The 17647-nt window shown below is 43.8% G+C and overlaps 1 protein-coding gene and 1 long non-coding RNA gene across 5 annotated transcripts in view; one reads left to right on the top strand and one right to left on the bottom strand.

Moving 5' to 3' along the window:
- Nucleotides 1–17647, top strand: part of LOC132382196 (uncharacterized) — a 125468-nt gene that overhangs the window by 42295 nt on the left and 65526 nt on the right. The gene's annotated exons all lie outside the window — the stretch shown is intronic.
- LOC132382195 (MORN repeat-containing protein 1-like) overlaps nucleotides 9155–17647 on the bottom strand; it is a 234485-nt gene continuing 225992 nt past the window's right edge. For all 4 annotated transcript variants that reach the window (XM_059952173.1, XM_059952171.1, XM_059952170.1 and 1 more), the window contains one exon: nucleotides 9155–15057. In XM_059952173.1, coding sequence (XP_059808156.1) covers nucleotides 14909–15057 — 149 coding nt within the window. In that variant the 3' untranslated portion in view covers nucleotides 9155–14908. The remainder of the gene's footprint in view (nucleotides 15058–17647) is intronic.

The raw sequence follows: 17647 nt of genomic DNA, 5'->3' as shown, positions 1-17647 counted from the left end.
ATGGCAGGACTGAAATGTAGATCAGTGAGGCATGGATTGTAGTATTGAGGCTCTGACCCACTTATATAAAACAGCTGTAATCAGCAAGTGACCAACCAGGGATGGGTCTTCAGCACTGGCTGTCAGACACCGTCTCGGCCCGAAACGTTGACTCTACTCTTTTCCGTAGATGCTGCCTGGCCTGCTGATTTCCTCCAGCATTCTGTGTGTGTTGCTTGTGTCAGAATGGAGGCCTTTTAGTACTTAGCTCATTGCTGATTTCAGTTGATGTACTCTATTTCCCCAGAGTAGGGAAGTCTGAACATTAAGGGCATAGGTTTAAGGAGAGAGGCGAAAGATTTAATAGGGACCTGAGGGACAAGTTTTGCACACAACCAGTTGCCAGAGGAAATGGTAAAGGCAGATTTAAGAGACACTTGTACATAATTAGGAAGGGTTTGGAGGGATATGGGCTAAGCCTGGGGAAGTGACCCCAAACAGACAGCTCAAGTAGACAACTTGGGTAGTACAGTAGAGTAGCAGTTAGCACATCGCTTTACGCCAATGAGACCTGGTCGGGGTGCCTATGAGGAATTTGTATGTTCTTCCCACTATCAGTGGGTTTTCTCTGGAGGTTCCACTTTCCTACCACATCCCAAAGACATACGGGTTGGGGTTAGTGGGTTGTGGGCATGCTATGTTGGTGCTGGAATTGTGATGGCACTTGTCGATTGCCCTGCAGAATCCTTGTTGATTTCACTTGATGTAAATGACGCTTTTTACTGTACGTTTTGATGTATTTGTGACAAATAAATGTAATCTAATCTATCCAATTTAGTTGAAATGGACAGGGTGGGAGTCCAACTCTTTTTTTGTGTGACTTTTCAATAGAGGTCTCAGGCAAAGAAAAGTCACTACTTTACGAGAGAGGAGTGCAATTTGGGATACAACTAAGTATGCAATTTTTACCAGAATATCACTGCATGTTCGAAGGTGAAATATACCCAGATGGGCAGTTTCCATTGAGGGTGACTTTACCCAGAGATGATGACCAGAGTGATCTACTCTGGCTTAAACTGTTTGAGTTGGGAATGAAAAATTGGTGCTGGGGACCCAATTTCTGAGCAAATACATTTTGAGGGAAATGATTCATACCTATCACTAGTTAATAAACAGGGCGCCTTAAGGAAGGGTGTCCTATTCTATATGTAGGTCAGCCTTGGGGCATGCTAAGCTTAACAATTGCTTTTATGCAGCCCACAGCTCTCTTTGGCTCCAGTCAGCAGAGCACAGCCAACTCTGAGAAAGCCAGTCATTGTGTGGCTGGCATGTGATTCCCTGTAAAAGAAGAGTAAAAATGGAGTGTGAAGGAAATCTGGCAAATCAGCGAGGGAGAGACGGGGGGAATAAAGTAGAATATTTGTAAAGGAGAAAGAGAGCTGAATTAGAGGGTTCTGAGTATGGAAGAGGTGGAGCAATCCAAAGAGCAAGAGGGCTATTGGCCCCTCCAGCTGATGCAAAGATGAGGCCCTTCACCCTACGATATCTGTTACAGAGGCCTTTCAACACACTGCACTATTAAAACAAGATGTTGGGTGATCTGTAACATGATTTGCAAAATAACATTATTTGCTTGCCTTAGCTGTGTAGATGTTGAGAGACAGCTAAAACGAGGTCAGTGAACTTAGAAGGGTTCGGTCAGACAGACAGTACAACAAAAGTGGGTGGGATTGGACTGGATAGCTGGCATGGATCCGATGGATTAAATGGCCTCTTTGACACACGGAGACATTTAGACAGGCAGTCAAAGAGCCTATTCTTGGTATCTTAAAGAAGCAGAGCGAGGCAAAGAGCTCCAGGGAGGGTTTTCCAGAACCTCAGGTCCAGATAATTGATGGCATAACTACAAATGGTGTGACAGTGGAGAGGCCACATCAAAAGGAATAATGTGATCTCAATGAACCAAAGGGCTGGGGGAGGTTAAGAATATATAGGATGGGATGAGGGGAGAGGGGCTGACTGTAAGAAGCTATGGAGGGACTTGAATACCGAGATGAGAATGTGTGAACTGCGAGCGAGTGCAGGCCAGTAAACATAGGGGTGTTTGTATCATTATCTCTGCTAGACTCACCGAGTGCAGTCCCTTTCCAGCCAATCTCCATCTTCCTCCCTCCACAAGTTCTAGCTCATCCAAAGCTGGGTTGTCAGTATCCTTACCTGTACCGATTTCCACTCAGACACAGAGTCAGAGACTAATAGAGCACTACAGCACAGAAATGAGCCCTTCACCCCATCTAGTCCATGGCAATTCTGCCTCGTTCCATCGATCCACACCGGGACCATAGCCACGTAACCATCAAAACTTCTCTTAAATGTTGCACTGAAGCCACATCAACCACTTCCACTGGCAGCTCGTTCCACACTCACACCACTTTAGTGTTTGCTGACATCCCTTGGGATGCTTTTCTCCAGCCTCTCCATTTTAAAAGTATCTTTCCCATGTTTAAATTCCTCCATGCTCTTGCCTGTCCTTAACTCCAACTTTCTCAGCTCCACAAACTCAGCCTAATTTACTGTTCCTTCAATACTCAACTCTGACAGTTGGTGTCTTGTGCATGTTTATGAATGGGTATGTTTGTCTTTAAGTGTCTGTAAATGTGTGTGTACTGTATACATCTATTTGATTATCAATATGTTTTAAATTATGTGTAAAGTGAGTGCTTTTGTGATTTTTTTTGTCTCTGATTATATGGATGTCTATGCACTTATGAGTTTAGATGTGTGCGTCTGTCTTTGTGTATGTTTATGTGCATTTGGGTTTGGAATGCGAAGCACCAGTTAATGACTCTGTTACTTTGGTTCAGATTATTTTTGCTTGCTATTGTGTCTTCACACATTTCCCACAGTCACTGCCAAATCTGGAAGCATTGCTGCTGTGTCTCTGCAAGTCTGTACACTGCTGAAATCCCATGGAAGTCGCTACCGGCAATGAGCAATAGAACTGGGTGAAGTTTCCCAATGATAGTCCCAGGGCACCCAAAGGTGTGTATTCACAGGGGTGCGTGTCTAACTTTGTGTGGGAAGGGTGGGAACTGAGTCTGATTTCTCCTCCTATTGGCTCTTCCTATTTCCCTTTGTCTTGGCCTGTCAAAATACTTCATTACTAAATGTGACAATCACCTCAGATTTTGAAGCCAAAATCAAGAATGTTGCTGCAATGGGCAGTGACATTCACCAAACCTGACTAAACCCCCCTCCAGCATGATACGGGGCAATAATAATGTAGCAGAGAGTGAAGCAACCTCTGCCAGAACAGGTGGTGGTTGGTGCTCACACCTCCTATGGCACTGTAACAGCAGCCGTTGAAAATACTAGCACGGCCAAATTTTCACTGTCTCCATGGCTGCAGCTGTAAATAGTGTAAAAAGGAACACCATGGTAACACAGCCAGACACATTAGCAGCAGGTATGGTTAAATGGTCTGGTGTCTCCTTTGAGTTGCAATCTACTGGTAGCAAGCTCTGACAACTCCATCAAAATATGCTCTTGCATGGAGTCAGTTTTAATGGTTCATGTTTGAGAATTCTTACAACTATTAAGTGGTGGACACAATTTATTGAAGTTAAACATTTGACATCCTGGTGAGACATCGTGTAAAAAAACACGTTTCTTCTCTCCATTCTCATTTGAACCATAATAACCCAGCAACTTATCTTCATGTAACTTGATGTAAGTTCAGATTCATCCCAAGGGGCTTCACAAATGGGATCAGATGTGAAGAGATTGATACTGAGCCCAAGTGGGGAGACAGCTAACTTGATACAATGATCAGAAATACTGGTCCTAAACGAGGCTGCTTTCATTCAGTGAAGCTATTGTGGGGACCACTTTAAGTATCCACACTCAGTCGTACAAGGGTTAAAAGAGCGTCCACTCTCACTTTGTTGGCATGTGAAATGTGCCAGAGCAGATGAGGAGAAGATGGGTCAATGAGATTTCTTTCCTGCCGTTTAAAACCCAGGGGAGCAGGAGTAATGATGAGCTCACACACTGATGGACTCATCTGTCTCTGATCCATTTTGACAGTCGACACTTGAGACAGATAATGCTCATTCCGCAGTGTTGTCACAAACGGGAGAACATTTGAATATTAAATTTCTTCCTCAGCTTTAAGACCAGCCCATACTTCCTATAAACTAGCAGCCACCTAGCTGGTTTTCTATCACTTTCAGATGCTGAACATGATACATGGGGAAAGTATTCTGACCTCATCGGAAAGTGATGCTCAGGCTACACCCAAACTTCCGATGTGGTGCTGCTGCTGAGGCCGCCTGCTTGAAGTGGAAAGTCAAAAAATGATTCTCCTAAACTCTCCTTGAAAGAAATCCAAGGATTCCTTGTGTTGCATGATGTACCTCCCATACAAAAGGGAGAGAAATCAAGTGTGCTTAACGGGTAATGATGCATTAGCAGTTGGAACTGAGATTTGCAGATTTAGTTCATTTTCATAGTCATATAATCTGCCCATACTTTTATCTGAAGCCAGTAGGCACCAGGGAGTGTCAGAGACTACATGTCCAGGCAGGTTTGGTACGGTGAAGGCAGAGGAAAAGATGTTGACTGTTCAGATGACTGTACCACTTTGTTGCCTGACTAATCTCAATCCAGACTTTGAGGAAGATAACTCTGACTCAACTGGAATGGGTGTGCCTTCAATGAATCTTGTGTTGATGCCCGCATCTGTTCAGTTTCTCTGCACTTCTGTCACTTTTTCCGGAGAATGTAATGCAACTGAGTGGCTAGCTAGGCCATTTCAGAGTGAAGAGAAGAATCACTCACAAGTGAGCTGGTGAAGGACAGCAGGTTTCCATTACTATTGGTGGGTCTTTGTGACATTCCTACAGCTTTGTGATAAGACAGTCTAACGGCATACTGTCGTGACACCAACCTTTCCCTCAATGTCAGCAAAACAAAAGAGATGGTGCATACACTTCCAATTTCCTCAAGACTACTGAGGTCAATAGGGGAGAGAACTTCAAGTACCTAGATGTGAACATCAACAGTCTGTTCTGTTCTAACCACATGGACGCCATGGCCAAGAAAGAGCACCTCTACTTTCTTAGGAGGCTAAAGACTTCGGTACATCTCTGTTGACCCTCACCAAATTTTATAAATGTTCCATAGAAAGCATCCCATACAGGTGTATCACATTTTGGTATGGCAACTGCTCTGCCTGTGACTGCAAGAAACTGTAGTGAGCTTGGGCACAGCTCAGCACAGGATGTAAACCAGTCTCCTCTCTATGGAGTCTATACTTCTCACTGCCTTGGTACAGTAACCAGCATAATTAAAGACCCTACCCAATCCTGATATTTTCCCTTCTCCTGCCTCCCATTATGCAGAAGATACAAAAGCCTGATGAATATACCACAATTGTTGAAGGACAGCTTTTACAACACCATTCAATAGTCCCCTTCTCTGATAAGATGGACTTTTAACTTCTCAGTCTACCTTGTTATGATCTTGCACCCTATTGTCAGCCCACAATCTGTAACTATAACACTTTATTCTGCATTGTCATTGTTTTTCCCTTTTATTACTTCAAATAATAATAGCCAATGATATAAAAGAGGACATTAAAAGTTTTTACAGATATGAGTAAAAGAGAGATGAGAATGGATATTGGACTGTCAAAAAATGACACTGGAGAAGCAGTACTGGGGACAAAGAAGTAGCAGATGAACTTAATAAGTATTTTGTATCAGTCTTCACGGTGGAAGACACTCACAGAATGCCAGAAATGCGAGAGTGTCAGCGGGCAGAAGTGAATGTTGTTGCTATTACTAATAGCTGAAAAGACTGGGGAGGCATTAGTAATGATCTTTCAAGGATCAACAGATTCTGGAATGGTTCTGGAGGACTGGAAAATTGCAAATGTCACTCCATTCTTTAAAAAGAGAGGGAGGCAGAAGAAAGGAAATTATAGTCCAGTTAGCTTGATTTCAGTGGTTGGAGTCTATTATTAAGGATGAGGTTTCAGGGTACTTGGAGCCACATAACAAACTAGATTAAAGCCAGCATGGTTTCCTTAAGGGGAGATTGTGCCTGAGAAATCTATTGGGATTCTCTGAGGAAATAACAGGCAGGATAGACAAAGCAGTGGATGTTGTTTACTTGGATTTTCAGAAGGCCTTTGACAAGATGCTGCACATGAGGCTGCTTAACAAGATAAGAGCCCATGGTATTACAGGAGAGATACGAGGATGGATAGAGGATTGGCTGACTGGCAGTAGGCAAAGAGTGGGAATAAAGGGGACCTTTTCTGGTTGGTTGCCAGTGACTAGTGTTTTGCAGAAATCTGTGTAGGGACCATTTCTTTTTATGTTATATGTCAATGATTTGGATGACAGAAGTTATGGGTTTGTGGCCAGGTTTGCGGACAAAACAAAGTTAGATGGAGGACAGGTAGTGTTAAAGAAGAAGAGTGTTTGCTTAAGGACTTATTGAGAGAATGGGCAAAGATGTAGTAGATGGAATATAGTGTAGGGAAATGCATGGTCATAAAGGTATGGACTATTTTCTAAATGGAGAGAAAATTTAAAAAAAAATCAGGGGTACAAAGGGACAGGAATCCTTTATAGGATTTCTTAAAGGTTAATTTGCAGGTCAAGTCAGTGGTGAGGAAGGCAAATGAAATTATAGTATTCATTCTGAGGACTAGAAATGAAGTAATGTGGAGGCTTTATAAGGCATTGGTCTGACTGCATTTGGGCGTATTGTGAGCAGTTTTCCGCACCTTATCTATGAAAATAAGTATTGGTATTGAAGAGGGTCCAGAGGAGGTTCGTGAGAATGATCCTAGGCATGAAAAGGTTAATGAATGAGGAGCGTTTGATGGCTTTGGGCCTGTAGCTGGAGCTTAGAAGAATGAAAGGGAAATCTCATTGAAAGGCCTAGATAGAGGATGTTTCCTATAGTAGGAGAGTTTAGAACCGGAGGACACAGTCTCAGAACAGAGGGACTCCATTTAGAGCAGAAATAAGGAAAAAATGTCTTTAGCCAAAAGGTGTTGAACTTGTGGAATTCATTGCCACATATGACTGTGCAGGCCAAGTGAACGGGTATATTTAAGGTTGAAGTTGATAGGTTCTTGATTAATCAGGTCTTCAAAGGTTATGGAGAAAAGGCAGGTGAATGTAGTAGAGAGGGATAATAAATCAGCCATACTGAAATGGTGGAACAGACTCAATGGGCCAAATGTCCTAATTCTGCTCCTATGACATATGGTCTAATACACTGAAATGATTTGATCTTTCTAGAAAACAGGTTCTTCACCAAACATTGGTACATATGAAAATTATAAATATACATATTTACTATCTATTTTTACATCAATTAATTTATTTATAGTACGTATAGTTTCTCATTCCGGATTTATGTTTTTTTAAACTCTGTTAAAAGTCACAGACTTCTGTAATAGGATTTGTATTCATTTTTGGCATTATTTGGATCACTATTAGACTAATAGCTTAACTGTTAGGCTAACATGTCTGAATTCTCCCTTCCACTTTTTGTGTTGTACCTCACTCTCAGGAGCATGGTTTTACTGTTACTGATGGTTCTCACCATTCATCATGCTGTACTGTTCCTGATGTGACAACTTTTTCTCTTTTTCCTGCAAGTTTCACTAATTGACTTGGATAGGTGTTTTAACATTCATTCTCATGGACTGTCTTATCTGTTTTCTCTCTATTCCTTGCAGCTTCCCCTTTCCCCACCCTCAGTAGTTCCTTTTTCATACAATGAAATGGCTGTTCAGCCCAGCAGGTTGCTATCTCCTCCTTGCCCGGTTTCCACAGGCTTCTGTAGCTTCTTCCGGTGTCACCAAACCAATCTCATCTCAAACACTGACATGGTCTTTGCTTCAGCCAGCAACCCTGGAAGTGAGTTCTACAGCCTCACAGTCACGTGTGAAGCAGTCCTCCCCTTATCTGTTCTGCACATAAATTCAGTAGACAGCTAAACATTTTGCTGTTAGGGTAGTATTTCTGCTACCCTTAAATGATTACTTGAACTCCCATTTTAATCTAGTTTTGCAGTCAATCCAGTGTTAATATAAGATCATAAGATGTAGGAGAAGAATTAGGCCATTTGGCCCATCCAGTCTACTCACTATTTCATCAAGGTTGATCCAGTTTTCCTCTCTCAATTTCCTGTCTTCTCCCCATATGACTTCATGTCCTGACCAATCAAGAACCTATCAATCTCTGCCTTAAATATACATAAAGACTTGGGCTCCACAGCTGTCTGTGGCAAAGAATTCCACAGATTCACCACCCTCTGGCTAAAGAAATTCCTCCCCATTTCCATTCTAAAAGGATGCCCTCTATTCTGAGGCTGCCACTGAGGAAATAGGATAAGAGGCAGAGACAACCAAACTGTGTGATTTCAGGTTATCGGAAATGCCACTGAGCTTTGAATATTCAGCGCCACTGGAGATGGATATTGAATAAGCAAATGGAACATGTTGGTTGCTACATTCCAGTTCAAAGGCTATGGGCTTCTGAAATTGGACTTACTGCTCAGCCACTGAGCTGAGGAAGGTGAAGAGCTGAGTATTTCTTATGACTGGGCCACAGTAAAATTGCATTAGCAGAACTGTAGCAAACCAACAATGCAAAAAGATCACAAGTTCAAATCCCACGGAGGGATGACCACAAACTTGCGAAACCCCCAATGATTGATTAACATTCTTTATGGGAGGAAATCTGGCTGGCCACTTTCAGACTCCAGACCCACAGTAATGTTGATATGTGCTGGCTCTGGAATAATTAGAGATGGGAAACAAATGCGGGCCTTATGAACATTGGAATCAAGAACAAAACATAACAAGCATTCTCCTTTAGTCAGTCACAGACCATTTCTGCAAAGAACTTTGCTGATCCCTCACTGGCTCCAACTCTGTGTCGAGGAAGTACAGTTGACATTCCATGTTCATAACTTCTTTTGTAGAGTTCAGTTCCCTAGTGTCCACTTGCTTATGTGGGAGCCTAAGCTTTGGTTTGCTGTTCAACATGATGCACTGTATATTAAAGTCCAGCCCAGTGAGGTCTTCAGGTAATAAATACAGATCCTCTTTCTGGATCAGGATCACTAGATCAACATTAGAAGGAAGTGGAGTGACTACTTTATTAGGTACACCAGTTCACCTACTCGTTAATACAAATATCTAATCAGCTAGTTATATGGTGCCAATTCAAGACATGGTTAAGCAGTAAAGTTGTTCAGACTAAACATCAGAATGGGGAAGAAAAGTAATCTAAGTGACTTTGTCCATAGAATGATTATTGGTACCTGACAGGGTAGTTTGAGTGTCTCAGAAACTGTGGATCTCCTAGATTTTTCACACACACCAGTCACTGGAGTTTACAGAGAGTGGGGTAAAAAACAAAAAAAAAACCATCAAGTGAACAGCTATTCTGTGGGTGAAAATGCCTTGTTAATGAGAGAAGTCAGAGAAGAATGGCCAGAGTGGTGGTTGAAGCTGACAGGAAGGCCACAGTAACTCAAATAACCATGTGTTACAGCAGTGGTGTGCAGAAGAGCAGCCCTGGATGTATAAAACATCGAACCTTGCAGTGGTTCGATACATATATCATGAATATACAGAGTGGCCACTTTATTATGTACAGGAGGTACCCAATAAAGTGGCCTTTGGGTGTGTTTCTCCCTTTTGCTTCAGCTCGAGACCCCCAATCATACACTTGTCCTCTCCAGATCTGATTACACTGGCCGGATTTCTGTCCCACAGAAATCTGCAATGAAGTCCCTGCTGTCTATATCCTAATGCATACTGAGATAATTTCATCCATCATCCTTACACCTATGGACCTACAATGGTTTAAAGAGTCTGGCAAAGTCTCAGATATAACATTCTCCTTTGCACTCAGAACTCAACACTCCCCACTCTAACAACAGTTCTCCAGTACCTCCATGGATTTGTTTCCACGGATGCTGCCTGACCTGCTGATTTCCTCCAGCGTATTGATTTGACCCCAGCATCTGCAGAGTATTTTGTGTCTCCAATACCTCTGATCTCTCGGTCTGTGGTATTTTGACTCCAGGCTCTGGGGCTTTCTCCTACCCTCACTACCACTTTCTTCCAAACTTAAAACCCTCTCTTTAAGAAAACTCTGCCCCAATGCATCCCAGTGTGCCTTGATGTCAAATTTTATCTTTCATGATCCCATGAAGTGCCTTCTGACAGTTCACAACATTAAAGGTGACACTATAAATGCAGGGTTCTGCAGCTACCTGCAGCCTCATAGATGCCAAGGCACATGTTTCTAACTAGAGTGAGCTGACTGACCAGGGTTTGAAGATGGAAGCTGCCCATCAAATGCCCACACACTGCACCAGGGGGTGCCTTTGCCCAGTGAGCCAGGGGTAGCCAAGGCAAAGCTATGGCTGCTTGTTTGCAGCAAAAGCAGCTGATGTCAGCAAATCCAATCAGCTATAAATTATTCATATGGCTGCTTTAGTTTTGCTCCTCTCCTTACTCTGATGGTCCCTTCCTGTGAGAGTCAGAGAGCTGTCTTTGCGGAGTGATCGTCCCAGAGCCAACCGGCATTCTGCTTGCTCTGAATGGAATGAACAATCCGCTGCCTGATGGATTGGGGCTGGCAGCTTTCCAAACCCACACCAGACTATGCTGAATGTTAGCTGATTAACAGAGCATTCATTGTGCTGAAAGGGCAAACCGCAAACCCATTTCACATCTGCAAGAAAATACGAGCCCCAGCTGGCAAGAGTTTGAACAATTACAACTCCACGATGAAGTAAAGATTGTATTTTGTGGCTGGGGGTGGCTACAAATGGAGCCGTGTGCAGTCCCTCTTCTGGTTACTTGCTTCAGGGAGGCCGAGGGGTGGGGGACTGAGGGCTGGACGATCACATGATCCCCCAATAAAGTGGCACTTGCGAAAAACTGCTGCCCTCTGCAGTCCAACATATTGTTTACTTTTAAAATGCAGACTTGGGTGACTCACTGACTTTCAGTACTCCTCTCATAAAACAGCCCCGCTTCACTCAGGCGACTTCTGCGGCACGTATGGAGGGCCTGCCTCGGGGTCACCAGTTGATTTCCCAGCTTCCAGCTGCCCAGCACCATCTTCCACTACCAGTCAGTATGTTTAGAGCTGCAAGTCGAGACTTACAGGATTTTCGCACGTCTGTGATTTTTTTCTAAACACAAGGGATTCTGCAGCAACATACATAAGTGCTGGAGTAACTCAACAAGTCAGACACCATTTATGGATGGGAATAAACAATTGACATTTCGTGTTCCTATTTATTCCTCTCCGTAGATGCTGGCTGAGTTCCTCTAGCATTTTGTGTGCATTGCCTGTGATTTTCCTCCTGGGTTACTGGAAATCAGCCTTTAATTCCTAGTTGCCTCCAGTTCTGAAGACTTGGTTAGCGTGGATTGGTCACATGGTAACACCCCCCACCCCCCCACCTCCAGTGTAGACCACTGTCTACAGCTGGTCAAAGACTGGGATGTACCAAGTGATGCAGTAATATCTAATGTTGTGCCAGCTAGGCCAGGTGATCCAAAGTCAACAGCAGTGAAGGTGGAGTTAGCATCATTGCGGCCCCGTCTATAATTTTCTCCTTTTGCATATTGTGACTCACTTTTCTCTCGAGTCTCTGACCCCCCACCCCACTACCTGAGTGTGTGGTTCAGCACATCAAACGTTGGCAGGCTAGTTGACATAATCAACCATTGGCTATCAAACAGCCTTCCCTTTTGGGAGGGGAAGCATCAGATAAAAGTAGGCCCTCGCAATCCCTCTCCACTCGAGGTGTTCGCCTTGGCTCAGTGGATTTCCATCTTGCCATGAATTTAAATGCCATCCCAGGTTTCAGCCTGCCATTTGAGCTTTCATTCTCAGCACAGTGACTACTTCAGGGACTTCAAACTGCTGTGGGATGTTGGTTGAGGCACCGGTGATGGTAAACCAGCTGATATCCGTTAAACCCACCCAACCTGGATTAAACCTACAACCTTCGAATAGAAAATGCAGATTGTTAGAGTCACGTAGTGCCTGAGGAGATAAGATAGAGATCAGCAGATGAACTTCCATCAATAAGAAAACCTCTCCTGTGTTGCTGGGTCATAGTGTGCTTTGACCTTCTCACTACCCCAATGAGGGGCAAGGTGAATGCTTGCACTGTGCAGCAGTGCTGTTGCTCGGTTGCCAATGAGTGAAGCCAATGCCCTCAGAGCAGCTCATTTGTGCCTTCCAGTGGATATCTCGAATACAACAACCAACAGAGGCCTTGGGATTAGTGGAGCCAACAGGAAAATGAGCTCATCTGTAAACAGTTAAAGTGTAAAGAAAGTTTGTCTGTAAGTATCATAATGTGACGATTTTAAGTTTCCAAGTTCTTTTCACCATCAGTGAAGCCAACATTAGAATCTGACCCTTTACTCTGCCTGTATCCTGTTGCTGCCAATGTCCTCTTGTCTGGGTTCAGGGTGATTGATAGGCGGCAGTAACAGGGTTGTCACCATAGAGAGAGAAAGCCAGAAGCCACGCGCTGCTTTCAAATACCAGTTGGAGCCCTGCTAACATCCACAGAGGCCTCGTTCTTGGAGAGGAAACTTTCCTAAGTTGGTGTACTTGTGTTTGATTGCTGTGGGTTTGGACTCGTTAGAGTTCAGAAGGATGAGGGGGAATCTTACAGAACCCTACCAAATACTGAAAGGCCTAGATGGAGTGAATGTGGGGACGACACTTCCATTTGTAGGAGAGCCTAGGATCCAAGGACACAGCCTCAGAATAAAGGAAAATCATTTTAAAACTGAGGTGAGGAGGAATTTCTTCAGCCAGGTGATGGTAATTCTATGGAATTCATTGTCATGGAGGGCTGTGGAGGCCAAGCCATTGGGAGTATTTAAGACAAAGATTGAATGTTCTTGATTGGGTAAGGGGTTCAGGGAAGAAGGTAGGAGAATGATGTTGAAAACAACTGGTGGGCAGACTTGATAAGCATATAACCTAATTCTTCTCCTATACTTTATGGTCTTGTGGCAAGCACTGAATTCAGTTGAAGAAAGCAGGTAATCCAGAAAGGCATACCAGAAACACCCCAGATTTCACCAGGCCTGACACATGGGCCTATTCCATATATCCATTACAATAAATGCTGCACGCTGATCATTGGTAAAATTCTCCCTAATTATAACCATATAACAATTACAGCACAGAAACAGGCCATCTCGGCCCTTCTAGTCTGTGCTGAACGCTTACTCTCACCTAGTCCCGCACTCAGCCCATAACCCTCCATTCCTTTCCTGTCCATATACCTATCCAATTTTACTTTAAATGACAATACTGAAACTGCCTCTACCACTTCTACTGGAAGCTCGTTCCACACAGCTACCACTCTCTGAGTAAAGAAATTCCCCCTCGTGTTACCCTTAAACTTTTGCCCCCTAACTCTCAACTCATGTCCTCTTGTTTGAATCTCCCCTACTCTCAATGGAAAAAGCTTATCCATGTCAACTCTATCTATCCCCCTCATAATTTTAAATACCTCTATCAAGTCCCCCCTCAACCTTCTACGCTCCAAAGAATAAAGACCTAACTTGTTCAACCTTTCCCTGTAACTTAGGTGCTGAAACCCAGGTAACATTCTAGTAAATCTTCTCTGTACTCTTTCTATTTTGTTGAGTGACCAGAACTGTACACAATACTCCAAATTCGGCCCTACCAATGCCTTGTACAATTTTAACATTACATCCCAACTCCTATACTCAATGCTCTGATTTATAAAGGCCAGCATACCAAAAGCTTTCTTCACCACCCTATCCACATGAGATTCCACCTTCAGGGAACTATGCACCATTATTCCTAAATCTTCACCTTGTATAATAATGCAACACAGAACATGATTCAATCACAGTGTTTGTGCCAACATTTTATAAGTGTTTTCTCAATCAACGTCAATCACCTACTCTCTCCCCTTTAACTCTGCCCTTCTGTTTAGTAAAGGACTGGGTCCAATGTAGCGTGTAGAGCATCCACTTCATAGTCGAGATTCCTCTGTCCTTTTGTTCTGGTTGGAAGCAGCATGGCTCTGTTTATCCTTCCATGGGCCAATAAGACAAATGAAAGTTCCCTGTATGCAGTCCAGCTGAAAGTGTTCCCTTAGCTTAATCTAGGGACTGAACCTGTTGTACAAGACCATTGAACCTCAAGGGAAGCAGAACATCACGATAGTAACAGCCTACTTTAAATAGATTATTTAACCTCTTTGACGGAAGAAAAAAATAATTGCTATCTTTCTTCCATCCTGTTTTGACTCACAAACACCAAACCCTCGACGAGACAGAATGTCTTTCTCAGCACCAGCTGCGGTTAAAGTACTTGGGGCTTTTGAGGCTATATGGGAAGTGAAAATATTCAAAGGTGTGGTTTATCAAATACAGATTCGAAAAAAAAATAACACAAAGATTGCACACTGCAGAATATTAATGAAACTTGACTTCCATTCTGGTACAATTCTACCCTGAAGAAACATCTCTGCTTAAAACGGGGACTTTTCTTTCTCAGGTACTGATGGTCCCATTTATAGGCTAGACTATTTTGGGACAGGGTGTTTACAGTGGTTTAGCACATTCCCTTTCACTTCTCAGAACTGGACTCAACTCTGACCCAGACTCAATGGATTGAGAACCTCTGTCTGTGAGAGTCCAACATGAAATAATGTTCTAGGTTGTCACAGGAAGGAGAGATGTGGAAAGGGAAAGGACTCAAGATGTGGGATCCTTCTGGGTGATCAAAGGGTTGTGGGGTTGAAATAACACAGTGGTGTTACTGCTAAAGCTTGCACAAAGCTGTTACGTTCTTCGGCAACTTGATTACTTGCTGGGCACTTTGTACGGCTCCTTTCTGGCCCCTTTTTTGCTTGTTTTCTGTGGTATAACTTTCAGCAGCATGAAAGCAGGTGGAAGTGTGCGAGCCAGGAAGGGAGGACTTGTCACATCCTTCACCATGATAACATAGTCACCTGAAATCAGAGTTGCATCATTTTGAAACGTTATTTTGAAATTCTAACTTATTCTCCCCACCCCCCCACCCCTTTCCCCGAATTGAAGCACTAAGAACGACTGGCCTCACGTTCCATAAGTATTCACAGCCCATGCCCCAGCCAAAGGGTGGCACGGTAGCGATTTGGTTAGTGCAATCGCTTTACAGTGCTGGCGATCTCCGATCGGGATTCAATTCCCACTGCTGTCTATAAGGAGTTTACACGTTCTCCTTCTGACCGCTTGGGTTTCCTCCCACATTCCGAAGATGTGCTTTCGGGGTTGGTAAGTTGTAGACATGCCATGTTGGTGCCGGAAGTGTGGCAGTCTGCCCTCCGCACAGTCCTTGCACGGAGTGGGTTGCTGACACAAAACGTCAGATTTAACTGCATGCTTTCCTCTACACATGACAAAAAGCTAATTCAGTCTTTAACCATGTGTATCCTTGTGTGGTCTTGCCCGAGAAGACCCATATTTTAATGCTGATTCCTGACCCTCGTAAAAAGGTCTTGGAAACAAAATTGTACATCTCAGAACTTCAGCACAAGAGGGCTTTTATGAATCCCACAGCAAGCACACTGTCTTGGTGGCTGGGTAGGTAAATGAGTTACCAAGTTCAATATTGGGCCACACAGATTCTAGCACCATTTTCCTGCCTGCCATGATGTCCTCAGGGATGCTACAGCACCCCCGAGTGACAGTAAAATATCAACCATCAGTCAACTGCTTATCTCTCCGATCCTAATGTGAAACTGTGCTTTCATGTTGAAATGTGGGCAGGACAGGGATCAGCTTGAATCATAAACGGCCTTTCCAATGAAGGAGGAGGCCTTTCACCCCTGCAGCTCAATTAATTCACGTCTCATCTTCACTTGGTATCTGTCGCAGCTCTAAACGAAGAAATTGTACCTTATGAGCACAGTTTGAGGTATGAGTAAGTGGGTGGGTCAGTGAAATGTTGCTGTTCCCAATGTTCCTTTATCCAGCAGGAGTTGACAGATTCTGGGGGAGGAGGAATGTCTCCAAATGAAGCATAATATTAATCTTGGGATGAATCAGACAAATCACAGTGTGTGTGTGTTCCCGTGTAGTAAAAATATTTTTACAGCTGAATCAAAATTGTGGAAGGTTGTGTTATCTTTGTCTTTGGACACAATATACAGAGGGGGAGGAAAATGGAGATTATAAGTAAATAACAGTTCAGTATTAAGCTGGAAGCATCATGCATTTCTGTAGCATTTTTCATGACCTCATGACATCCCAAGACCCTTTACAGCTGATGTCCCTGTTGTAAGAAGGCAGATTTGTAAGGAATAAGCTCCCACAAACAGCTAAGGAATGAACAGGATCCTACCACTAAACACGTCTTTCCCTCTAACCATCCCCCCCCTCCAACTCTCCGCTTTCTGCAGGATCAGGGATTTACATGACACCCTTGTCCACTTGTCCCTCCTCACTGATCTCCCTCCTGGTGCTTATCCCTGCAAGAGGGACGAGTGCTACACCTGTCTCGTCACTATTCAAGGCCCCTAACAGTCCTTCCAGGTGAGCTGACACTTCACCTGTGAGTCTGTCAGGGTCATCTACTGTATCTTGTGCTCCTGGTGCAGCTTCCTCTACATTGGTAAAACCCAATGTGGATTGGGAGACTGTTTCGTAGAGCACCTTGGCTCTGTCCATCATGGAAGGATTTCCCGGGGGCTACCTGTTTTAATTCTATTTCAGATTCCCATTCCAACATGTCTGTCCACGACCTCCTCTAAGGTCACAATCAGGCTACTTTCGGGTTAGAGGAGCCTCAACTCATTCTTTCTGAGTTGCCTCCAACCTGAAGGCACGATCATCGATTTCTCTAATTTGCAGTGGTGTCTTCCCCCCCCCCAACTTTTTCCATTCCTTACTCTGGTTACCCTTTAACCCCTTTTCTTCTTCTCACCTTCCATTGCAGACCCTCCTCCTTACCTTTCTTTCATGGTCTACTGTCCTCTCCTATCAGATTCCTCCTTCTTCAGCCTGTCACCTCTTCCAACTATCACTACCCAGCTTCTCACTTCATTCCCCTCCCCACCCACTCATCTTCCTCCTCACCTGGCCTCACCTATCACCCTCCAGCTGGTTCTCCTTCCCACCTCACCTTTGTACCCTGGCTTCTTTTCCCTACTTTCCAGTCCTGATGAAGGGTCCCGACTGTTCCCGTCTGCTGAGCTCCCCCAGCCCTTTGAGTGTGTTGCTTTGAATTTCCAGTATCTGCATTTCTCTTGCGTTTCTGTTTAACGTAATGTTAGTTGAGGAACAGGACACCAGGAATAGTAACCCTGCTCTTCAAATCAGTGTTGTGGGAACTTTAACTCTTGAAGGAACAGCTGGTCTGGTGCTTGCTTAAGAGTCTCATCAGGATGATGGCATGTCTGACAGTACAGCATTCAGCACTGTACTGGGGAGGTCAGTCTAGTTTTGTACCAAAGTCTCTGGGTGGGACTTGAACAGACAACATGCGTGAACTGTCAGAGAACTGACAGTGATGAGGTTTTAATCTGAACCCACAAACTTGTTTCCACCTCTACAACCTGT

This window comes from Hypanus sabinus, chromosome 27 (assembly GCF_030144855.1).
Source record: "Hypanus sabinus isolate sHypSab1 chromosome 27, sHypSab1.hap1, whole genome shotgun sequence".
In the NCBI taxonomy this organism is placed as follows: Eukaryota; Metazoa; Chordata; class Chondrichthyes; order Myliobatiformes; family Dasyatidae; genus Hypanus; species Hypanus sabinus.
This window is presented reverse-complemented; position numbering and strand designations above follow the sequence as displayed.